The following is a 25,809-nucleotide window of genomic DNA, read 5'->3' on the forward strand; positions in this document are numbered from 1 at the left end:
CCAGGGCCGCAGCAGAACTGCAGCTGCATCCGAGAAGCCGCGCGCAGGCTCCCTCTGACACTAACTGATGTTTTACAGAGACAAACTGCAGAGAACAGCAGGATCCACCTGGACCAGAGCCCGCATCTGGGGAATGATGAGAAAAGAGGAGAGCAGATACAGCGTAGCAAAAGGAAGAAAGCCATGAGTGTAATGAAAGAGAATAACAGAAAAGGGTAAACAAGGGCAAAAAAACACAATAGAAGTATGAAGCCTGGAACAAGTCAGGTGATGTCATACCTGTCACTTAGTAATTTAGTATTATTAGACTCAACCTTTTAATCTGCACCACATCCAAGATAAAAGACCACTCCTCTGCAACATTAAACACCATCTAAAGATGACTTTAGGGGATGTGTATGAGCATCAAGTTGAAAACATATCTGACGAAGGAGTATGGGAGTGACACGATAGAGAAAGGATAAATAGAAAGCCACAGAGAGAGAAAGAGAGAGATAGCCTGCTAAGAAGAAAGTGAGGTAAATGAATGATGAGGTCTGGATCTTTTACTAATGCTCCAGTGAGCGATCGCTCCCCTACTGTCCAAGCCAGCGATGAATGGCCCTCTGTGGACAGAAAAGCTCCAGGCCTGAGTCTTGGCTGAATCGGATCCTCGGCACGCTCTTCCTGACTGTTTTTCACATAGTCCTTACCAGGCTGACGTGTGCTCTGTGAGACTGAGGCTGGGCCCTTGACAGATATATTGTAGCTGGACATTGAACTAAACGACAGGTAAATCTAAGTGCTGAATGAAAACTGAGTCCATGCTGGATGGAATTCATGTTTCATGTATTACAAGTTCAGCTGTTTGGCAGATGCTGGAGTAAAACAGTGTATTTTGAGGGACGTTTGTTTTTTGATGATTTTTCCACTGATAAATGCTCTAAGAGGCCACAAATCAGATCATGCATATTTGAAGTGATAATGAACTTTTAATGCATGGCTTGCTGGTCATTAAAATGCAAGACAGACACATTTAAGCCTTGTGAATATCATGGTTCACATTATCTTTACTGACAGCGCTAATATGTAAAATATATTTTATTTAGGATCTGAGGATCACAACAAACTAATATGGAAATATCCTGGTTTTTTCACAGCAGTTGATTTCACTGGACTGAATATAACATTTTAAATTTTTCTCACCTTGATCACTGACTTCCTTTTAGCTTGGTTATCTTAGCCTGCTGATATCGATTCTTTCCCTGCCCTCACCAAATGTTTTTTCCCACACACTACTGCAGTTCTTGACATCAGGTAGGAAATCCGAGCTCCCACAGGAAACAACCACATTGGTGGTTTTTGCACGTTTAAGCCCATTAGCTACAAATTGTGTTTACTTAACATTACTGCAGACCATTTTCCGAAGTGAACCGCACTCCAGGCATTCACCACCTTCCAGGCAGCCATTAGCTTTTAGTTGTTCATGCCAATAATGTATGAAAATCTACTCAAAAAACCACCATTAGGTAATATAATAAGAACCACCATTGGATGTGAAAGGTTTTTTCTTAGCTGCAGTTGTATCTGTAAATGCTGCATCATCCAAAATAACCCAAAGGGGGTAATGGTGCACTGAAGAGGTTACGTGTCTTGCTCTAAAGCATAAAAAAACATAGGACTAAACTTTTGACCTTTTAGTTAAAAAAAAAATTACCCTTCTAACAACTAGACCACCCTGCCATCAACAAAAAACATGCATCCGAAAAACTGCGGAAATGCTCATGAACAAGCTCTATGCAAGCGTACACTTAAGAGCAAGAGAGATTTACATGTTGAAAGGTGTGGGCTTCTGTCTCTGTATGTGTTGCTATGTAGTTGTATGTTTATCACAGCGGGAAGCCTCTTGAGAGTCCGATGAGGAATAGGTGTGCAGACCAGAGCCAGGCCGGCTGGTTGGCTGGTCATGGATCAGAGAACGAGCTCTCCGGTGTGTGGGAGGAATTCCTCTCTGGCAAACACCCTCGTCTGGCCTAGCAGATCTATAAATTTAAGAAGACATGTTGAGAGTGTGTGTTTACTAGATTATCTTATTGGCTTTAAAACCATAGACTACCTTTTCAATTGGGATCAGTGCTGTAAAAGCATTGGGAGAGAAGTTTTTGGTATGGGATCAGCATGTCAGTTTAATCCAACCTTCTGGCCTATATCGTGAAGATGAACTGTAAATAACCCAGTTTATGTTTAAGCTCTAGAGAAGAGATAGCCTCATAAATGTATAATCTTTTATGCTTTTACTTTGCCTTTGTTACTTCTTTAAGCTTAGTCCTCTCATTTTCTGTTTGATGAAAGGTGCTCTTATTTTGAAACGACTCTAGAGAGACTTCCTGTCAATCGCAAAATTAACGTTGGTGAGGAAAAACGGTAAAATACAAGGTCAAAAAGCGAAATGTTTCATGTTTTATCAACCCCTGAAGAGGCACAAGGTTAGTTTCTGCTTGAATATACAATTTTTTTTATGTAGTTTGTGTTTTAAATAAGTTTTGAACTACAATAACTCCGGCTAACTGGCAGTTTAATCGTGTAAGCTAGTTTTGCTCCAATTAACTTTTCCTTTTGTGCGTGTAAGCAGCTCTTACGTTGGTTTTGGGATTATAAATGAACCTTAAAAACGATCAGTTTAAGTGTCAGACCATCTTTCGGAGGTATATGCTACATGCACATTGGTGCTGTGCTGTCAGACGGATTGACAGGAGGGAGATGCTCAGATGACAGACTTGATCCGAACAAGCTCCTGTCTTTTCAGGCGGGTTGGTTTTCCTCTGCTACACATCTCAAACTCTTGTGCTTTGACAATACTGTCATGTTTTCCAGCTTTGAAGGTTTGTCTCTCTCTTTTTGTTTTATCCTGCTGTTCTTTTTCGGCATTTCTTGCCTGGAACCACATAAATACCGTGCTGTATATAGTATGCTGAAGCACAAACACTCTAGTCATTACATCTTTTATTTTATAGCCCCCAAGGCTTCCATAAAAGTGTGCAAGCATAGGCTCCTTCTTATTGTGTTTGTTTTGCATATTTATTCACAGCATGAAGAATACATACCATACTGCTGGTGGTTTTTAAATTTTAGAGAGCGTGGAGAATCAATGTCCTGCTCTTCTTGTTCCCAGCCCATATGCCTTTCTCGTCCTAGCCTTCATTCAAAATTACTTTCAAGTGTATTTATGTTCACGGTGCCGAAAATATATATCATATAAACAAACAAAGTCATTTCTCCTTTGCTGCTTTATCCAGTGAAAAACACCTTTAACTCGTACTGTGTGGGGTAAAGATGGAGGTGACGATGAAGTCACCCTATAACCAGGTGGGCGGTCATGGGTGTTTAAGCCCCTTTAATTAGATTTAGTGAAAAGAATGGGGTCATCACATATGTCATTGTCTGTGTGAGCATGTACACGCTCCTAAAGTTCTCATCACCACAGGTGGCTAATCCATCACAGACCGCCAGAAAGATATGAGCCACATCCAGACATGAGCCCAGATCCCAAAGATAGTGTTAGTCTCAACACTGTACTGTCTAGGAAATCCCACCAATGACCTCCAATCCCCAGCTGTAAACACTGACCAGAGGCGGAGGTACAGTATGACCCATTAAAACCATAACTGTCTAGCCACGGTAAAGCTACGACTAAAAATCCCTGAAGGGGCCTTTCTTATATTCCCATGTTTAATATCCTATAGGAGCAACGGTCTGAATAAAGGTGGGATGTTTCTATAGCCGGTAGGTAAGTCTGATGGTGTGCTTGTGGGACGAGGGAGGTCTTTGCCGGATGTCTGCTTCGGTGGTCCGTTGCTCTGTGAGGGTCAGGGCCAGGAAGAGTTCAGATGTATGGTTGGACACAGTAGAATACCCTTAATTCATTACAAGATTTTAAACAGTATTCTCAGAAAAACAAAATTAAACACTTTGAGTTTCTAGGAAAACGAACACTTCATATATTCATATACCGCCTTGTGAGAAGACAGTGTGACAGAGGGGGAGTGATGTCATGAAGCCCCCTGGGTCTTGGCTCGGCTTCAAGGCTTCAGATCTGAGGGTGAACGCTCCTTTTAACAAGCTCCATAAACGCCACCAAACAATGTAATGGCTCAGTGTAAAGCTTCAGTCGGAGGCACAACCCCGGAGCACGGGACATTTCCTTTTTGTGTTTTGCAAGGAAACCTTTGTTGTATTATGAGATTTTAGTTTTAATAGATTTCGTTGAAGCATACAATGAGTATATGTGTGAATGTGGAAAGATTTTAAATGAATGAGACAAATGAGGTCAAAGGTTGGGTCAAGGCCTCTGTATGTTGTGTGTCTTTGTTTGGAGAGTTTGAAGTCATTTGTAGGGGATATAAGGAGAGAGGATTAGTGTCGGAGGTGTTATTTTAAGTGTTATTCTCCCTGTCAGTCAGTTTGTATCTCATCTAAATCCCAATTGAAAACCAGTTTAGGCCTCTTGACCTGCTAACATTAATTTAAGTGCGTCTGTTGACTGTTGAACCAGCTTACAACCTCTGTCTCTCCTATCTTACCCTCTACCATCCTCTTCTCTCCTTTGCTCTTCTAAAGGTTACCTGTCACTTCCGTCCCTTGGTTTCCAAGGTTACGCCGCACCACCTGTCCCTTTGCCAGTTTCTCAAACACACCACAGGGGACATCTATATATTTTTTTTTTACATGCAGTATATGTGTGATCCGTAAAAGCGAATTGCTCTCGCAGATGCTCGGTTTTTATAGTAGTCTGGAAATCATAACAAGTAGTGCTATGGTGTGTGATATTTGGACAAGTGCAGATGTATGGGCCTGTGAGGTGACTATATTATGGGACATTGCTGCAATAACAGAAAGGCCCTTAGCTCGTATATAATAATTATGACAGATGTACGTGTCTTTCACGCAGATTTCAGGATCCTGCTGGGTGTGTTGATGCGATGAATCCTCGTGTCTCACGGGCTGTTTGGCGCTGGTGGACCGTCCATGTCTTACCACATATTTCTTTTCCCTCAGGTGTCGGCCGCAGACCAGGATCGTGGTTCCTTCGGGGCTATATCCTACACTCTGGGTTCTGGCTCTGGAAGCACAGTACCAACCCACTTCACCATAAACAAGGAGACGGGACAGCTTTGCACCAGCACAGCTCTGGACCGGGATGAGGGATCGGATAAGTTTGATTTGACCGTCACTGCAACGGATGGCGTAAGAACACTCTGACCATAAGCTAGTTGTTTGCTATGTAACCCATTCATGTTGTCCAACAAGAATTCTTTAATTCTTTTCAGGAAATGTCCTATTTCTTTCTCTTGCCAGGAGTAAGACGAGAGGATTGATACCATTCTTGCCTACAATTAATATCAAGCTATAGCAAGCAGACTAGCTTAGCTTAGCTTAGGTTAGCGCAAAGACTGGATGCATAGGAAAATATATCAGATCAGATAGCCATGCATTCATAAAGAGAGAAACCTCGTAAAAACAATACATTTAGCTTTTAACGCTTAGATTGTGTTAAACCAGGTTATCTGTTTCCCCTTGTTACAGTCTTTATGCTAATCTCAGCTAACCAGCTGCTAGTGATAGCTTCCCATTTAACTTACAAACCAGGAGTGCTATCTGTCATCAAACTTCCAGCAAGCAAGCAAATAACCCTATTTCCCCCCAAAAAAAGATTTTGAAAACTTACATGCAATCAAAGCCTAATTTATTATAACTGAAAAAGACTTCTCAAACAGATCAGAAAGTCACACTACTAAGCACGATTTCTTCTGGATGCTCCATGACCAAACACATTCCCTGCTGAGGGTGTAATGCTCCCGCTGATCAAAGCTTTCAAGCTCCAGGCAAATTAAAGATGTGTACAGCTGCTCTCCAATAAATCTCAGAGAGACTTTCTGGACATGTTTGAAGAAGACAGCGTCCTCGTCTTCTAAAAAAAACGAAGGGGAACCGCAACAGCATGGCAAAGCAATCAGGGCAAACATACAGGAGAGAGAAGGGTTTAGAAGTAAGGAAACAGATCCAGTTTAAATATGCTTTCACTGTAGGATAGCATGTAGTTACTCACAATGCCTTAGTTGACCACATTTACACACTCCTTGTTCTTGCATCTTCCCAGTAGACGCGCATTTAAAGCAATCTCATTAGAGGCATCGATGGAGCTTTCTCATGTTAATACTTTGCTTACATAAATATAAGACGCAGTGCTGTAGAATGGCAGAAGTGTTCATACATTTCAATCTCTTTATTCATACTTTCTCAGGTCTATAATTTACCACCCAAACCTCCTGATGCATCATCTCTCCAACCCCCAGATAAATTCAGCTGGTGTCTCTTCCCTCCGTCTCAACCATCCCTGGTTTTTTAATGGTCTCATAAAACTAAGCCTGCAGATACAGTTTAATGAGGGCAAACTCTTCTCCACGCTGACAAATGCATACAACGCTTGATTGGCTCCATATTTCGGGGATCTTTAGCAGAGAACTCATCTTGGTGTGTTGCTCTACAGCTGTTTCCTCTTTGCAGGGCGACATAAATCTATTGTCTAAGTTTGAAAACATGAAAGTCCTCGACTGTCGCTTTTCAGTAAGGGATGGAAACAAACTGAATGTTGTTTTCAGGGATATACAATGCAGAAAAAAGGGAGGATGTAGGTTAACGTAAATAGCTTTTGTTCTGATTTAGCCTCTCGTCGTTTCTATAGACAAGTCAGTTAAGGTCTATAACAGTATTACAGTGCTGGTGTCTGCTGATGAGACTTTGTATAATCTAATCTTATCCAATGTTTAATTCCAGGGTGGTCTGAGCTCAGTAGCCCGTGTGCGGGTCTCAGTAGTGGACATCAACGACAACCGACCAGCCTTCTATCCAGTCCTCTACACAGTCAGTCTCAGTACCCACAGTGCCCCGGGAACCTCTGTCGTGAAGGTCACGGCGAATGACCCAGATGCTGGGGAAAACGGCAGGGTGACCTACCGCACGGTACCCGGAGGGGGCTCTGCCTTCTTCACTCTCAATAAGGACACAGGTATGAGTCTGTTTTGTGCGTCACATTTTTTAAATGCTTTGAAACAAACACTATAGAGTCTTTTGTGTCCTCTGCAGGTGTTATTTCTCTCTCGCGCTCCCTCCATGGCAAAGCCAACACGGTGATCTCCATGGTGATATCAGCCGAGGACGGCGGCGGCCTCACGGCGCCGGTCAACGCTCGGGTAAACGTGAGTGTGGTGGGTGGATCCGTAGCGTCTCCGGTGTTTGAACAGGCCCAGTACTTCTTCACAGTGTCCGAGGACGTTCTCAGGGGGACGGCGGTGGGAGTCGTTCGTGCTGCTACCAAGACAGGTGAGGAACTCGTTGAAGCAGTTTGTTTGCATGCCTTCTTTTTCTAAATCTACTCCACATGATTTGCCTTTGGGAACCGTCTTCATGTGGTTTACCTGGTTTCATCTGTCTAACAAGTACCAGCACAAAAATGCACTCATGGGCTGCAGAGTGTGTGACGTCTTTGTACAAATAGCTGTAAGAGCATACACTCCATTAAGAAATCACATCCATCACACAGCGTGGGCTTTACTGGGGATTATTTTCACTCTGGCCAGACTTTTATTTCCGCTCAGTTTTAATGACAAAGGTAAAGATTTAGTCTGAGTGGGAGTCTGAATGAAGTGTTCATAGTGGTGTAGTGGACAGAGGAGCCATTATCTCTCTGTCAGTGGCAGCTGTACAAGGCTCTCAGTGATTCTATCTTTTTTTTTAATGATATTTTGCAGCCCTTTTCCCAGTCTCACTCTGATTTTCTTCCTTTGCTCCCTCTGTGTGACTCCCATTTAGGTGCTTCTGCTAAAGATATCTTCTACTCCATCTCCTCCGGGGATCCAGATGGTTACTTCACAGTGGACAGTGCCTCCGGTACCATTCGCACTGCGCTTCCGCTTGACCATGAAACCTGCTCCAGTCTCGACCTGGAGATCCAGGCTCGCTCCGGCTCTCCTCCGGCGTACGGAACCAGCCGGGTACGAATAACCATTTCAGACATGAATGACAACGCCCCCACCTTTCTCCCTTCCTCATCGGAGTCCCTGCTTTTACCTGAAATCACCAAAATGGGGACTGTAATCTACACCATTCAGGCAACAGACAAGGACTCGGGTCATAACGGTCAGCTCAGCTTCGACCTGGTTTCTGCCGGGGCTGCAGGCAGCAGCGGCCAGAGGACGTTTGGTGTAGATCGAGGCAGCGGGGAGGTGCGTCTGATTGGTAGTCTGTCTTACGATAGTGTCCCACGCTATGACCTTCAGGTTGTTGCCAAGGATGGCGGAGCACCTCAGCTTAGCTCCACCTTCACCCTCGTGGTCCACATCCAAGCGCAAGATGCACAAGGCCCCAACTTTGACACCCTGACCTACCGTGTGGAGCTTCGGGAAAACACTCAACTCAACACGCGTTTCCTTCAGGTTCGAGCTCTAAACATAGAGGCTTCTGGGAATGGTGGAAGCTCCTCTTCATCTTCCGCCTCCTCTATATCCTACCGCCTCAGGCCTGACGGTGACGCTGCTGGTTTTGGCATCATGCCGGATAGCGGTTGGCTGTTTGTGCGCAGCTCTTTAGATCGAGAGGTCAAAGACATGTACCTGTTGACCGTCCTGGCCACTTCAGGTCCTGGAGGAGTGGGGAGAACCGGCAGTGCAACAGTCAGGGTGACAGTGACAGACGAGAACGACAATTCCCCGAGACTGAGCCAGGAGAGGGTCTTCCTGGCTGTCAGAGAGAACCTGCTGGCAGGGACGGGCTTCGGCAGGGTGTCTGCGACAGACAGAGATGCAGGACTGAACTCTCGGCTCACCTACAAGCTGCTGCACACTGACAGACACTTTCAGATTAACTCGCAAACAGGTAAACGCCATGATTAACTTTTTATTCATTTGAATCAAGAACAGTTAATAGTACACTCGTAGCAGTTTGTCGTAATTGTGTTGAGCTGGACAAAATGTAGTTACTTTATAAACAGCGCTGATACCAGCATGATTTCCCTTGAGGAGTTAATGATTTGCTGTTTGTCACTTTAAATTAACATGGTAATGACCTCCTAACTATTTCAAGTAATGAGCGCTCATGCCTTCTCTCCTTAGGTGAGATCAGCACCCGCCTCGCCCTGGACAGAGAGCAGCAGTCCAGCTACCAGCTCGTCGTGGCCGTACAGGACGGCGGCACGCCTCCTCGCAGCGCCACTGGTACCGCTCACATTACTGTGCTGGACGAAAACGACCACACGCCCAGTTTCACTCATGCCAGGCCTGACAGGGAGCTGCTGCTTCAGGTGAGAGTGGACAGAAGTTGCTGTGGTGTTAGCTTCCCCTCTGCGTATGTTGGAGTTTCTTATTGTTAACTTCTTTTTCCATATAATCACAATCAAAGTTCTAGAAAGGAAATAAAGACATGATAAGGGATAGATTAAGACGTTATTATAATAGGATTCTCTACATAAAAAAGGCTGTTGCAGAAAGATATTAATCCTTAGGCACTGCAGGTGATGGAGGGTCTCCCATCTGGGACCGTCGTAGGCACAGTGACGGCTAAAGACCCGGATGAGGGAGAGAATGGAACCGTATACTACTCTTTGTCAGGTAAGAGTCATAAATCCCCTTACACTCTCTGAAGTAGGTTTATTTTTGGTTTCATGAGCATTACCTTAAGTTCAAGCTAATATCCATAACTGTTACACCCTTTGTAGGTGCCAGAGCCGAGCGCTTCTCCTTCAGCCCGACCAGTGGCGAGCTGAGAACCGCCTCCCCTCTGAGATGGGCGGAGCGATCTGAGTACGCCTTCACCGTGACCGCTGCTGACCACGGCACACCAGGCCTCAGCTCCACCTGCCAGCTACGGATACAGGTACTAATAATCTGTATACCTTCATATCCTCACCCATCCCCAATTTGCACGTACTTTTTGGTGTCTCCAAAAACATTTTTAAAGGCATCAGCCAACTAGAAACAAAGGTTAATGTGGTGACCTAACCTAAAACTGTCACATCCACTCATTACCTCAGTCCCTTTGCATTCCTCGCTGCGAGTAATTTCCTCAAACTGTGCACAAAGTGAACAGTATAACTGTCGCAGGAACGGGAAAAGGAGGTAAATATGAGAAGGAGAGAAGCTGAACCTGTGCCTGTACAAACACAAGCATCTCTCCAATCTACTGTGTGTTTCCTGCTCCAAAGGTTAGTAGGGAAACCAAAACCCAAGGTGAGAAACCCAGAGCTGCAGGAGGGAGCTGGTCTGGTCTGAGTTATTGCCCTGAACTTTCTGCAGGAGGGTCAATCCTGCATATCGGTGTGCAGCATCAGGAATTCGGTGGGAAAAAAGCCACAGAAGAAGCGCGGTGGTTTGAGTTCACTGTTTTTATGTGATGTGATTTCAGAAAGGAAAAGGATGCTAATTACTGCGAGGGAGAGTTGCCTAGATATCGCCTGCGCCCTGCTTGTGCGACTCTGAGATTAGACAGAGGGGAAACAGGCACCTTGGAATCAAACGCTCCCAGATGAGATTTGATGAGAGCCAGCTGCATCAAATCACAGAGAGAGGGAGAGGGAGAGGGAGGGAATACACCGCTGTACGGTAGCAGGCAGTAATACATACACACAGACAGGCACGCTCACTGCATCGACACATTCAAACGCTCTCATGAGGTAACATTTCCAGATAATGATTTCGAGATAACATTTCACATAGCTGTGGGTAAAATCAGACGCAGGGTGTACCACAAGTACTACAGCGCATGCACCACCGTGCCTTCGAGGAAAGAAGAGCATTGGGGGAAAAAAGTAATGGCTTAACTTGAGCATATGACTCCTCGGAGCTGTAGTCCTGTACAATTCGTGCAAACATTTATACATAAAACACTCTGAAGGTACCATAAATGTCTTGGTTTACTGGTTGGTTCCATTTTTCTAGCTTTTCCAAGGTTTCTCGAACATTTTAACTGCAAGTGTCCGCCCGTGTTGTCTGTGTTTTTAGTCACGTAAGGCTAAATTATGCACATTCCTCCTTCCCTCTTCCTCTGCGTTTATTGTTGCTTGTCGTAAAGATGTAGGAAGGATGCATTACATTGGTAACAAAAGCGAGGGATGGTGCGTGCGTGGATTATGTGATGATGAAACCAGAGCTTGTTAAAATGTGCGTTTGTTTGCCGTCTTCGGAGCTCTTTGATCCGTCCCCGAACAACATTGAACCCCGAAGCTGCCGCTCAGAGCGAAAAAGCAAAAGCCCTCGGGCACCGGACTGCAACATATGGACGCTGCACTTACTTGCTCTGCTGGACTATTTACCCCTCCCATTACACCCTTCATTATTTGGTCACAGGTCACAGACTCTGCCTCTCATCTCGGAGCAAGAACGCTGCAGTGTAGAGATATGTACTGGAAGGATTGTACGTCATGTTTTCATGCACAGTGAGAATGCCTGTTAGGGTTATTATAGTAACAACAAAACTGAAGCAGACTGCAGCCCAAGGCTATGTGTAGGGATGGGCTGGAGTGAGAGCTATATGGCTTTATTGTTCAAACAAACCAGATCCATTTCGCCCTTTTCTCCTATGCGTTGATAAAATAACACAATATAGTTTGTTTCAATATGTTCCGGAGAGATGCGTTAATGATTAGAGCAAATAAATTTAACCAGATTTTTGTGATGGACACAATCTGAATCCTTAGAAGGGAACAACAAATCATGCGAGGAAAATGAGCCCTCTTTTACTCTTGTTTTCTTTCCCTCAGGTTCTCAGCTCCTCCAGGTCCAACGCAAAGCCCAACATGCTCCAAATGACCCTAAACACAGTCGAAGGGGCTCCTCCAGGCTCTGTCATCGGCTCCGTCCGCCCACCCGACCAACATGATTCTGCGTTATTGGAAGGCCAGGTGACCTACCTGGTAGTGGGGGGCACGGACCGAGACGGGACTTTCATGGTGGACCGTTTAAAGGGCGATGTGATTCTGGTACGCGAGCTGGACTTTGAGAAGGGCTCGAGGTACACGCTGCAGATCGAGGTGTCCGACTTCTCCCAGGCGTTTCCCAGCAGCCACTTGGTGCAGCTGGATATCAGCGTGACGGACAGCAACGACCACGCTCCCCAGTTTACAGAAGACCCTGTTACCATAGTGATCCCAGAGAACATAGAGCCGGGGGCCTCCATTTATACCTTCCAGGCTTTGGATCAGGTGGGACACTGAATTATCTGCTACTTGATTTTGTTGCATTGTTTAAGATCAATAACCCAATACTATACATTTAAGCGACATTTTGCCAACAAAGCATCTGTTTTCTTTTTTACAGGATGGCAGCGGACCCAACAGCGAGCTACTCTACTCCATCGAGCACTACTGGCCTGACACGCCTGACCTCCTTGCCCTCGACCCCTCCAGCGGCATCCTCACCCTGGGAGAGAAGTTGGATCGTGAGTCGACGCCATCGCTCTACCTCGTTGTCCGAGCCACAGACCAGGCGGTGGATCCGTCTCAGAGACGCTGGGGTTCGGTCACTGCTCGAGTGTTTGTGACGGATGAAAACGACAACGCTCCGGTGTTCAGCTCTCCGTCTGCGGTCAGCGTCATGGAGGATCAGCCTGTGGGGTAAGCGCCATTACTGTTTTAATGGCTTTAAATTAGTGATCGTCATGTTTGTTATAATCTGATGTTTAATTTCTACCTTTATTGTCAGGTTTGTGATTCTGTACGTGATGGCTCGAGATGAGGATGAAGGCGAAAACGGCAGAGTGTCTTACAGGATCCAGGCAGGCAACAGCGCTGGTCGCTTCAGTCTGAACCCAAACACTGGTAAGCGGATTTTTATGGATAGACATGTAAGAAATATCATGGTTAAAGGGTCTGTGCAGACTTGGGATTTTCCATACATACCCAATTTACACTCCATCAAGAGATGATTAGGGTAAAGCGCACATCATTCAAAGCATTAACAAATCCTGCTTTGAATGATTTAACACAGCAGCATGTATGTGGCCTTTCACTGTAAGGTTTCATGATTGATTTATAATCGGCATCCCACCAATAAAAGCCCCCTGGATGAACAAAACTTTCCAGAAGATCATAATTACCCACTGAAGTGCTGCTAAAACACTCATACCCTCTTAAGTAGATGATCTTTAAATGCCTCATAGGGCAATATTTCACTCGAATAATGCCTTGGTTTTTCTTTTGGACGAGTTCGTTCATGGGAACTGATTTGGGATTTGGACTTGGCCTTTGATATCTTATATATATGTAAGTGAAATCTCTTCATCGGCGGGGCTGGGTGATGTTGGCGAGCTCAGATATGGCTGAGACGGGATTAGGAACCGGGAGACGGACACTTGATGCAGCTTCCAGATGGAGGAAAGTCTTTAATTCATTACTGTCAAGTGTCAGCTGTAGCAGCAGGGCTGGATTTTTACCTCTGGTTTGTTTCTCAGACTGTGTGGCGTAAAGCTAACAGTTAATAATAGCTGTAATAGCGGATTAGCATTGCATTGAGAAGACATTAACCAAAGTGCCTGGCTCGAGTGGGGGGTATCATTAGCCTGATTACTGCTTATAAATGATATGACTGCTCTGCCAACATGAACTTTCTGTTATTTCACATTACATCTGCTTTACTGCTACTTTTATTAACCACTTGAAAGCTAATGTTTCTAATGTTTCCCGCCATTTCGCCACGAGTAGCTTCGAGATTCAGATAAAAACATGGTGTTCATGCTGTTTGAGAGCATTAAAACTGTACTTACAGTTTAAGTAGACACAGCTTTAAGGCTGCAGCACTGCAATAAATGATACAAAACAGCCGGTCTTGACACCTTGAAATCTTAAGGAGAACTTGAATACAAGCTGAGAACATACCACTACCTTTATCATGCGGTTGACACTGTATCCGTGAGTATAACTAGATTGGCTACACAATATTTGTGTTTGGCTGAAACATGGGAACTAGCAAAACCTCACAGGAACATCAGAGCCTAACACACGATGTATGTGTTTGGCATGCTGCTGCATTATTAAATTACAAATGTCTCTTGGGCATCACATGCCAGCGAAACACACACACACACACACACACACACACACACACATATTACCTTTCATTTGGCTCGCCATGCTTGTAGTCAGGGTGATGACAGGGATGTGGGGTGTAGAAGAAGAAGCGTAGGAGGTGTGGAAGAGATGTGTTGGTCTGATTCTCTTTGCTGTATCTGATTTACATAAAGCACACATAAAAACACCAACTAATGCCTTCCAGATTTAAAGATACTTAGACTTTGTAAAGAGAAAAGACAGTAACCTAATTTAGCTGATGTCATATGTTGATGCAGCCAAGTTGTTCTGGGTTTTACCCAAGTCTGGTTTCTTCTTGTGTTTATATTTTCACTGATGAAGCACTGCAGAGTTCTGTTACCTTTTGGATATGTGTCCGAAGTGCCAGAAATGACTGGCTGAGGTAACTGTATTCTTGCTTGCTGTGGAAAGTCTCATAAAGCAGACCTGTAAGAAACAGTTTGTTTTTACTGGTCCTTTAGGAATGCAAATACTGCCTCTCTCAGGTACGCAAAATTACCGAGATTAATCCAAACACACCAACACTAAACATCTCTTTATATCTCTTCAAGGTTCTCTCTCCATCCTGAAAGCCTTAGACCGGGAGGAGCAGGAGGTCTTCAATCTGACCATAGTGGCAGAGGATCACGGGATACCTCAGCTGTCCACCTCTCAGGTGCTGTGCGTGCAGGTGATTGATGTGAACGACGAATCTCCGGTGTTTCAGCGAGCGGAGTTTGAGACCCAGGTGATGGAAAACCAAGGGCCGGGAACCACGGTGTTTAAAGTGAGCGCAAGTGACCGGGACCAAGGTTGGTCAGAGTTTGATATTTCAATATGCAGAAAAAACATGTTGCTCATGAACAGAAATGGGGTTATGTTTTAGGTACGACAAGACCAGAGGCGTTTTTTGCTTTTATTTTGAAATCGCACACTTATTTTGCCAGATGTTCTGCTTCATTCCACAAAGTATTTAAGTAATTAAGTAGATAGTTACTGTGGCTGGAACACACATGTTTCTTTCAGGCAGTAGGAAGGGTTGTTGTAGGTGTAGAACATCATGATGTAAAAGGAAAAAAAGTAGAACGGTTCTTAAATTCAGTGCAGGGGGATGACTAAAAACGTACATCTGATACGCAGTACACATGAGTGCAGTAGTTAGGCCAGCGAACAATAGAGACAATAGGGACACATAAATGGTTTTGAGTAGCCAAATGACTTTAAACCCAACCACATGCTAATGAAAATGTGTGGTTACAATCATCCAGAGCCTTGTAATTCTGCAGCTTTCATTTGGACTGCCAGCGGCTCTCTGCCGCTTTATATTTGTTAACATCACTTCCTTCTTACTTTGAATGTAGCCTATTTTCTTTATGGCTTGTTTTGTAGCGTGCGTAGCCCTATTTCTTATTTGTTTCTGTTTTGCATTTTTAAATGCAGGATCCAATGGCCAAGTGACGTATGGAGGTGTGACCGAGGAAGGCTTCATTATCAACCCTGTGACAGGAGTCATCACCACCACGAGGGAGCTGGACGCAGAGCTGCAGAACCACTACACGCTCACTGGTACTTCTATAACCATTATGTTTTCAATGCATTTAATTCCACAGATCACCTCAAGTGCTTCACTTTAAAATATTGCATAGCATCTCATTAGCTGAACAATTTCCATCTCTCCTCAGTGTATGCCAGGGATGGAGGGCTGCCTCCTAACTTTGCCAAGGCTGTAGTCCGTGTGGAGGTGCAGGATGTGAACGACAACACTCCCATCTTTGCCAAGTCATGGTACGGACTGGAGGTGCCGGAGAACCAGGCCCCTGTCGAGCTTTGCTTTCTCAAGGCCACTGACCCCGACTCTGGTCCCGGTGGAGAGCTGGAGTACAGGATCACTGGTGAGAAACTGTGCTGTCTCATTCAAGTATTTTATGAGGAATGATTTAAAGAGCCGTTTAACTGCACCACAATTGCTGTAATTGCTGTTTCAGGATGTGTTGAATGTGAAAATGATCATATTTTAGGAGAGACAGGGAATTTTTGTCATTTGGATGTTTTTTAGGCGTAAATAGTCTCGTTTAAATGTTTGCAGATTATCGCAATTGGCATTCGGAGCGTACGCGTGTGATGATTGCATCTTGTATTGTTTAGGCCGTTTTTGGTCATATTCGCAGAGTGTACTGACTGCCAGAATAGATGCAGTCTTACCTTGTAAGGAGAGGATACATGCAGCATTTGGGACAATGTATAGCAGAGCTCTATTACTCCCACATGAAAGATGAGATCTGCATACAGCTATCCTCAGCGTTCTTACTTTAAATTGAACCTTTTCCCTATACCGGTCTGGATCACATTCACTCTTCAACTTAAGTGCAGAGTTGGCATGTCTTCTAAGATTATTCTTTCTTTCTTTCTGCCACGTGACCTCTTCATCCAGCCGGAGACCCCGATGGAGATTTCCAACTCCACAGCACCACAGGAGCCCTCTCCACCTCTCGCGGCCTCGACAGAGAGACGAGGGCCGAGTATACTCTGGTGGTAGTGGCGACAGACCGAGGCAGCCCTGCTCTCAGCTCCACTGTCACAGTGGAAGTCAAAGTGCTGGATGTTAATGACAACAGCCCGGTCTTCAATAAAGGAAGCTACTCTGCAGAGGTGTCAGAGGATGCTGCGGAGGGAACCCAAATTCTGGAGGTGTGTAGAAATAGAAATTTTACAGATCAGAGAAACAGAGTTCATGTTTTGTGCGAACATCTCAGTGACATATTGTGTATCTCTTATTTACAGGTGGCAGCCGTTGATGCTGACGATGAGCTGAATGGTAAGGTGCTGTATTTCTTAAGCCGGGAGGCGCATGGAGCGTTCACTGTGGATGAGAACACAGGAGTTATTACCACATCAGCCCCACTGGACCGGGAAAAGTTGGCATCATACAGCTTCCAGGTGTTTGCTGTTGACCTTTCACCTGCTGCACCCAGGAACTCCTCTGCTCAGGTAAATACAGGGTTAGGTGTTTAGTTGACCGATTGTTTAAAAAAGCTTATGATTAAAACTTTATAGTAATAGGAAGGCATTTATCTTTGTTATCTTTAATGCTCATAACATTATGCTATAAATTTAGCATTTAACCCCTGTGTGACCACTTCCTTTGTAGGTGACAGTCACCGTCCTAGACGTCAACGACAACACTCCCTTCTTCATCCAGGATCCGCTAGTCATCGAAGTGTCCAGCAGGCGCACGCAGCGGGTTCTCGCCACCATGAAGGCCGAGGACAAAGACTTTGGAGCCAACGGTTCTGTGTTTTACCGTTTCGCCATGCCGGTGAAGGGCTTCAGCATCAACTCCCTGACTGGGGAGATCCAGGCCACAGAGCCACTGGGGGATCTGACCCAGGCTCAGAGGACCCTGATAGTGGAAGCCATGGACCAGGGCAGTCCGGCTCAGTCTGCACAGGGAGTGGTGGTGATATACGTGAAGGAGGTGGAGTACAGCGGCATTCGCTTCTCCAGGAATGCCAGAGATGTCAGCATACAGGAGAATGCCTCAAAAGGTTTGACAGTGTTTTTAGTGTTAATATTGATCTCTGTCAATTTATACACTTCTCAGATCTCTCTGCTGTCACGATTAAGAAACATTTTCCCTGCTCTACTTCAATATTCAGGCACAGCAGTGGCTCAAGCTCAGGCTCAACACCCAGATGGCACACGCAGGGGTATCAGCTACAGCCTTTTCAGTGGGAACAGGAAGCAGGCCTTCACCATCACCTCCTCAACAGGTGACACTCACAATAAAACAATCTGTTTTGTTTAAATAATATTTCATAGATTTTTAATTACATTACTTTAATATTTCCCATTTTAAATCTGTTTGTCCTCCAGGTGAAATCAGGGTTCAGAGCTCAAAGGGGCTGGACTTTGAAGACACCCCCAGGCTCCGTCTAGTTATAAAGGCTGAAACTGTGTCCTCCACGTCCTTCATGGCTATAAACCTGATCCTTCAGGACGTCAATGACAACCTTCCTCGCTTCCAGCTGCAGAATTACGTGGCCTACATGAAAGAAGCGCAGGGATATGAAATGCCAATCATACAGGTATACTCAGCTGTAAAAACTACAAAATATACAAGTTTATCCAGGTACCTCCTCTACTGCTGTTTCATTAGGGGTTAAAAAAAAGTCTAATTTTTCTTCTCTTTTTCATCATCAGGTGCTGGCTGAAGATGTGGATCAGGGCCAAAATGGCCAGGTGACCTACTCCATCCAGTCATCGGGCATGAGCGGCCTGTTTAAGATCGACCCGGTGACAGGAAGCATCACCACAGCGGCCATCATGGACCGTGAGATCTTTACCCAGACCAAGTGAGAACACATCTGTGGTCATTTTGGAGATGGATATACAGTATATGTTTTGGTCTGAAAATTTGCAAACCAATATCTGCATGCCAGATGTGTCAAAGCTGCAATTTCAACTCTTGTTCACAACTTTTTATGACTCCTTCATAACTAAAAATAAAACAAGTAAATGTGTCATATTCTATTGTTTTTAAGTTTCATCTGTCATCACCAACATTAAAATATAACTAAATGTCAACCTCTTTTTTTTCTACCGCCCACAGGCTTGTTGTTACAGCAACTGACAGAGGCAGTCCACGATTGGCTGGTTCGGCCACATTGACGGTGATCATTGTTGACCAGAATGACAACAGTCCAACGATTCCCCTGCCAAAGGAAGTCCGCATCCCAGAGAGTATGTACTGTAATTTGCAGGAATTTTGTGCTTTCTGGTTGTGTATCTTGTGTAAGCCAGAAGAAACTCACAATGTGTTTCCATTCAATCTCTTTCTCTGTCCATCAGATATGCTGATTGGCACAGAGATCACTCTTGTGACGGGGAACGATGTCGACTCCAGTCCTGCTCTGTCCTACTCCTTGCAGCTGGACCCAACCGCTTTAGGCAAGTTTGGAATTCACCGCTACAGCGGAGGCGTATCGCTCACGGCCCCTCTGGACTTTGAGGAAAAAACGTGGTACACCCTGACTGTGAGAGCCACCGACAGCCAGCACCAAACGGAGGCTAACATTACAATACTGGTGGAGGATATTAATGACAATGCCCCTGCATTCACCCATGATCTCTATCAGGTAGGGTGGCGAGTTGATGTTTTCCACTCGTTTTGCAATACTTGTACCTTAAAAGACAGCAGCATCAGTTCATATCTCTTGTAATTGTTGTGTACTATATTTTCCTGTGCACAGAAGCTGCTGTGTAAAATGAAATCTATTACTTTGTACCTTAGTGTGATAAAAAAAAAAGTGTTTTCTGGTTGAAATGTTCTGATTGTATCACCATGAAGGAGAACATTGCACTTGTAGACATGCCTCTGTAAGAAACACACATGTACATTCCTGTGTTCACTGTGGGGGTGATAAAAGTTAACAGCCTAATATAGACTGGGGAGTGGTTGGGGAGATGAGCCGGTACTATATTTACTTCTCTGTCTCGGGAAAAACAGGGGAAAAAGTGCAATTTCCCCCTCAGTAAGTTTTGTGCCTGTGCACCTCACCGTGAAGAACTTCACTACAGTATTTTTGCAATACAGTGTGGGCTTATTCATATCTTTTACCCTAATGCTGAAATGTTGTTATAAATATCTCTGCACCACAGGTAACTCTGCCTGAACACACACCACCAGGAAGTGCAGTTGTCACAGTAACAGCAACTGACAGGGACTCCGGAGAGAACGGAAAGATCACCTACAGAGTGAAGTCATCAACCCAGGAAGGTTTCTACATTGACCCCAACAATGGTAGACAACCTTGGCTCACCTCCCTCTTACAATTTATTCGCCCAATTAAAGTTTAAAAGTAACCCTCCAAGCTGAATGTCTGACTCCCCGTCCTTGCCCTGTCTCCAGGAACGCTGTTCATCAATCACAGAGCCGAGTTCGACCCTGAGCGTCCGTCAGTCAGCGTTGTTATTGAAGCTCTTGATGGAGGTTCTCCTTCACTTTCCTCCCTCACCACTGTCCAGATCCAAATCTCTGACGTCAACGACAATGCTCCTGTGTTCCACCAATCAGAATACAGGTCAGTCTACTATCATTAGATTCTAGATGTATTATAGTGTAACCTTCATTTCAGGCCTTACATATGTAATGTTCTTCCGTCTGCAGGGCTACAGTCTCTGAGGATACCATCCAAGGGTCAACCGTTCTGACTTTTGAGGCCTTCGACAGCGACCTTTCTCGAGAAAACTGTGGCTTTGACTTTGCTATCGCCAGCGGAAATGAAGGCAATGCATTCCAGATTGAAAGCAGCGTGCGGTTTCTGGAAGGGCGGGGCTTTCAGACGGTGGGAACTCTGCTGTTGGCTGAAGGGCTTGACTTTGAAACAAAGCCACTTTACAACCTCACCGTGGTGGTGTCAGATCGTGGCGTGCCCCAGAGAAGCTCCAGTGTTGCTGCGGTGATAAATATCGGTGATGTGAATGATAATCCTCCAGTGTTCAGCAGAGCAGAATATACTGTGTCACTGAGTGAGGGGGCTGCCGCTGGGACCGAGATTATACGACTGACTGCTACAGGTGTGTCTTCTTTTTTTGTCATCCTCACTCTTACTTTCTTTCCAGTTTTTCACCAATTCTTTTCGTGTTTTGTCTCTCAGTTCATTCATTGTACTGTTGTCTTTTCCCAGACCCAGACTCAACTCCCAACGCTGAGGTCCAATATACCATCAGCTCTGGTGACGAGGTGAACTTATTCACCATGGACCAGTGGACTGGAGCCTTACGTCTCCAGCGAGCACTTGACCGTGAGCACCAGTCCACGCACATCGTCATCATCCAGGCCACAGATGGACAGGGTCACTTCGCACTCGCTCCAGTCATTGTTGACGTTAAAGACATAAATGACAATCATCCATTCTTCCCCGTGGAAGTCCTGACCGCAAGTATCAGAGAAAACCAACCAGCCAACTCTGCTGTGACTGTTCTACATGCCATTGACCATGACACAGGGGTTTTTGGCCAACTGAAATACTACATGGCGGAGCGGTCCGGGGCAGGAAAAGACAGCTTTGCCGTGGACCAGAACTCAGGAGAAATCAGAAGCAAAATCCCCTTTGACTTTGAGAAAATCAACTCCTTTACCTTTGTAGCAGTGGCAGTCGATTCAGGCAACCATTCAGCCACCGTAACTGTTCAGGTGTTTGTCACAGGTTTGGATGAGTACGACCCACTTTTTATATCCCCTGATTTCTCCTTTGAAGTCCCGGAGGCAGCCAAGAAAGGCCAGAGCATTGGCCAGGTTCAGGCAAATGACGAGGATGGAGGGGTGGATGGTATCGTTCTCTATTCTATTCCAACAAGTTCCCCGTTCTTTGATGTAAACAAAACCACCGGGGTGATTTTCCTCAAATTGGACAGTTCAGGCAGCAGTGGTAGCAGTGGCTCGGGCCGGTCCAAACGGGAAACCAGGCTGATGACCCTGGATGTGAAAGCTCATAGTCCTCTAGATGCATCTCGCACCACGACAGCCCAGGTCTCAATCGATGTCACGAACACCAACTTTGGCCTGGCCCCCGATGTCAACGTTCTAATGATTAGCATAATTGCAGTGTCTCTTGGTTTTATCGTATTACTGGTGGTCATGGCTGTGGTGGTGTTCCTTGTCAAGTCACGCAGGAGGAAGAAAGCCCAGGATGCAGGAAATAGAACTGTTGCGTCAGGAACTGCTCTGCAGAAGTTGGATGATTGCAAATCGGGACAAGGAGGGGAGAGGATCTACCACCAGGCCCTGCCAGGCTATGCTGGAGATCAAGGAACTGGTGGTGGTCCCTACACTAGAGGGGGCTCTCTGGATCCTTCTCACTCCAGTGGCAGAGGGTCAGCAGAGGCAGCAGAGGATGATGAGATCAGGATGATAAACGAGTACCCACGAGTCGCCTCCATTACCTCGTCCATGCAGGAGCACATCTCAGCCAGAGGACCCGACTCTGGAATTCAGCAGGATGCTGACCAGCTCTCTGATATCTCCTGTGAGCCTGCAGCTTTGGAGGGCAGCACCTGGTTCAAAGGAAAGAAACTGGGAGGCAGCCTGAGTGGGACCTTGCTCTCTGGCCAGCTCCCAGTCTATAGGGATGAGAGCGGTGGATACTTAGGAGCAGGCCGTGGCCTTAACATCTCCCTCCCCAAGGATTATGCCTTCCCTGAGGACGGTAAACCTTCAGTGGATGGTTCCCTAACAGCTATTGTTGCCAGCGATGAGGAGCTCCGTGGAAGCTATAACTGGGATTACCTGCTCAACTGGTGCCCTCAGTTCCAGCCTCTGGCTAATGTCTTCACAGAGATCGCCAGGCTGAAAGACGAAACAGCCCAGGCGAGCCAAAACCCTCGCCAACCCTTCCAGACCAAGCACAAAATAGATCCCAAACCTAGAATTGACCCTCCACCGCTCATCACATCAGTAGCCCACCCAGGAGCAATGTCAGTTCCCCCAAAGGTCCCAGTGATTGGACGGACATTCCCCCACTTGGCCTCACTCCGAAGGTCCCCTATCAGTCATGAGGGATCCATTTCATCAGCAGCAATGTCCCCCAGCTTCTCACCATCCCTGTCCCCTCTGGCAGCTCGATCTCCGGCTGTTTCGCCATTTGGAGTCAACCAAGGGCCCTCTGCATCCATGATCAGCACCAGGGAGCCCTCACTGGACCAGAGTCCGGATCATGAGATGAGAATATGAAGGAAACATTAGCAAACTATTTAACGAAGAACTCTGAGACAAGACTAAAGGAACAAAGCATGGCAGAGAATCGCTTTGGTTGTTCTTTTTTCATGGAACAAAATGAAAGGAGGATCCTGTTTTTCTGTCGTTGTTTTCTTCATGAGAATGAAGGTTTCTCAAATGTCCTGATTGTGACATTGAAGTGTCCAAACATATGACGTTTGGACAATAAAGACACAAACCTTCTTCTGGTGGAATATTTGCATTCTTAAGTATTTCCATTGGTCGGCAGTGTTACGAGATTAAAGTGGAACATGTGCCTGGGTTGACAGGACTAGCCCACCCCTCCATGTCAACAGCGACGCAGGTCTCCGTGAACTGATCGGGGGTAAGAGGTAACCTGACCTCTTCATGGGAATGTGCACTTACCATGCCCTGCAGTCAGAGATCCCTTAGTGTGTAGATAGGTAGATGTGTAGTTTTCATGTTACCTCGCTGGCTGGCCAGAGAGCTAAGGACCTTGTTCTACTCTTTGTGTCTGTGGACATTTTTACACTCCAGTATTAAATGTCTCCGGTGGCTGCTTTTAAAATAGCCTCTGGATGTGTGTGTGCGTGAGTGTGTATGAATCCCATGGACATAAGGATGGTGTATGTTTGCAAAGACACTGACTCATTGAATTGCCATCACATAGTGTAGGAGCAATGGAGATTATTGTTTTTCTCACCGATTCTTTTGATTTTTACTTTTATTTTTATATATTTTTATATGAAATTATGATTTCAGACCCAGAAATGCCATTATTCCACATGGAAAGGTTTTTTTGTTTTTGTGTATTTGCATATGTGTATATTTGTATGTATGCAGGCTATGCTATGTAACGTGTGTGTCTCATAGGTTTTTAGAGACTCTTGTGACGGTTCTGATGTGAGTGAGAGGACGACTTGTGTTTTTAGCATTATTTATATGAAAAGAGGACCTGCTGCCACGTTTTGACAGCAGGAAACCAAGCGCAGCTCGCATTACGCCGTGCTCCAACTGAAGATTTTTTCTTTTTTTTTTTTTTTTGTCAAATTGTAGATCATCCCAAATCTGAAACAGCAACTGGATGAAAACCTGTGATCACTCTGCTCCTCCGGCCGTTCAGCGCTCTGTAGTGTGCAGTCACGCACAACAGCACATTCCCTTTGTTATTCAGGGACTGCCTAATTTGCTGATCACCTCTGTGTCTTTGAAAGAAAGTGCTTCCTAAAAATCAATTACACCGGTCATTAACTTAAATGCATTTTACTGTGAAGTTGTTCATCTCAGCACAACAAAAATAGCATGCTAAGAGTGGGCTGGGATTCTCATAGGAAAGTGGCATAACTCGGACAAATGTAGCACATGAGCCTGAACGCATGAGCCCTGATGAATGTACAAAGATTAAGCCACCAGTGCGGTATTTATTTTCCATGTTAACTCTCAGCTCTGCGCATTTTATTTCTATGATTCAATCATGTAGATCATCACCGACTTGATGAGGTGTTTTTAGGTTCCATGTGTTTAACTCATCATCTGCACCTTCTTTATTTCCACTCTTTGTTCAGATCCAGTTTTAGCACTCTGCTAGTGAAGCAAGAGGCTGAAGGCTTTAAGATTGTCATTCCTCATCATGTGTTATCCTTCTGGTCTGTTTCTAATCTTTTCGGATGTCCTCTTATTTTCAAAAGAAGGTCTCTACCTCTGTTTTTTTCTTCATTTAACATAACTTTACAACTCGCCTCTCGCAAAGCTGGCACTGAAAGCTACACATGCCACGAGCCGAACTCCAGCACAACATGCTCTCGACTCGTAATTATGCTGTTTCTGAAACATTTCTGTGTTGGAGGACCTCCATTTGGAGTTCAGTTTGGAATGACTGCCAATGACTGATCAGTGGAGCGATGGCAGAAAAACAAGAGCTGTTCATGTATTTAAAGCAAATAATAAATTCCTACTGATCTCTTTTGACAAACTGGAGTCAGACTTCATCTTTTTTCACAATTCAAATCAAGACTTTAAGGGAAGAACTGAACGTGATTAAAGTTTCACTGCGCTCCAGTTATCTGTGCTTTGACTGGTAAGTTTGAAGAGCTGGAGGTAACTTCAGTCATTTATGAGGGAATATTAAAGGGAAGGGCTGTCTTGGGTTTGGGAGGAATCACAGACCTTATGAGGACAGCGGTCCAGGAGACATAGACCTACATTAATAAAGGTCACCATCTGGATTTCAAGAACAGCAAATATTCACATGAAGGTAAAACCAAATAGTAGCTTCACATGCAAAACAGGCTAACACGGTTATTATCATTTTTATAACATTTATCTGGTTTGGTTTGGTTGGATACTAGAAGTAATATTTAAAACATGGAAATAAACATGGAGTCACAATAAAAACCTTTAAATCAACTGTATGTATTTGCAAACTGATAGTAATTTAAAGCTCCTGTGAGGAGTTTTTTGCTGGTAATGAAACGGACTGAAATTAATTCTGAATACTCTCTATGACCTACAAAAGCCAACCAGACCATCAGCAACAAGACTGATTATTTCTGTATAGTTATTTAAATGCCTGAAACTGCTGGCGGGGGGGTAGGCCTCAGACAAAGCGATTAACTGCACGCTGCCTTTGTTTACATTTTCCAGGGCAAAAATTTAAAGTGAGTGATACACATGACTGTTAAAGAAAGCAGGATGAGATTTTTAATTAAAAACCACCACTTAAGCATGTACAGGACAAAATCAGCAAATAGGTAAGAGGCTTTGTCCACAGGTGGCGCCAAAATCAAGCTTCCTCACAGGAGCTTTAATAAAAAGTAAAATGTGTAGATTGTGTAAAACACAACTATGACTGGGAAGTACATTGAACCCTGACTAGACAAAATATGTTTATTTCATACCACAGACTCACAAACAAAACATATTACAAATGATTTTACATTTATTTTCCATGAATTCAGATATCTAATTCTAAAAAGGCAAA

General features: G+C 44.8%; 1 protein-coding gene across 1 annotated transcript in view; it reads left to right on the forward strand.

Moving 5' to 3' along the window:
* Positions 1-24,786, forward strand: part of dchs1b (dachsous cadherin-related 1b) — a gene marked incomplete at its 5' end in the record, with an annotated part of 69,544 nt that extends 44,758 nt beyond the window's left edge. The window contains 26 exons of the mRNA XM_069672040.1: positions 5,035-5,223; positions 6,814-7,045; positions 7,123-7,359; positions 7,849-8,910; positions 9,147-9,340; positions 9,545-9,641; positions 9,749-9,906; positions 11,789-12,229; positions 12,345-12,640; positions 12,729-12,844; positions 14,665-14,904; positions 15,533-15,658; positions 15,775-15,984; positions 16,524-16,780; positions 16,874-17,080; positions 17,241-17,637; positions 17,749-17,862; positions 17,966-18,177; positions 18,293-18,444; positions 18,702-18,832; positions 18,941-19,227; positions 19,751-19,892; positions 20,001-20,172; positions 20,259-20,668; positions 20,779-22,454; positions 22,497-24,786. Coding sequence (XP_069528141.1) covers positions 5,035-5,223; positions 6,814-7,045; positions 7,123-7,359; positions 7,849-8,910; positions 9,147-9,340; positions 9,545-9,641; positions 9,749-9,906; positions 11,789-12,229; positions 12,345-12,640; positions 12,729-12,844; positions 14,665-14,904; positions 15,533-15,658; positions 15,775-15,984; positions 16,524-16,780; positions 16,874-17,080; positions 17,241-17,637; positions 17,749-17,862; positions 17,966-18,177; positions 18,293-18,444; positions 18,702-18,832; positions 18,941-19,227; positions 19,751-19,892; positions 20,001-20,172; positions 20,259-20,668; positions 20,779-22,454; positions 22,497-22,823 — 8,082 coding nt within the window. The remainder of the gene's footprint in view (positions 1-5,034; positions 5,224-6,813; positions 7,046-7,122; positions 7,360-7,848; positions 8,911-9,146; positions 9,341-9,544; positions 9,642-9,748; positions 9,907-11,788; positions 12,230-12,344; positions 12,641-12,728; positions 12,845-14,664; positions 14,905-15,532; positions 15,659-15,774; positions 15,985-16,523; positions 16,781-16,873; positions 17,081-17,240; positions 17,638-17,748; positions 17,863-17,965; positions 18,178-18,292; positions 18,445-18,701; positions 18,833-18,940; positions 19,228-19,750; positions 19,893-20,000; positions 20,173-20,258; positions 20,669-20,778; positions 22,455-22,496) is intronic.
* Between the last annotated feature and the right edge of the window lie 1,023 nt (positions 24,787-25,809).

Source organism: Semicossyphus pulcher, unplaced genomic scaffold (genome assembly GCF_022749685.1).
Source record: "Semicossyphus pulcher isolate SPU_LCO1_2020_fin unplaced genomic scaffold, fSemPul1.0.p SCAF_10, whole genome shotgun sequence".
Classification (NCBI taxonomy): domain Eukaryota; kingdom Metazoa; phylum Chordata; class Actinopteri; order Labriformes; family Labridae; genus Semicossyphus; species Semicossyphus pulcher.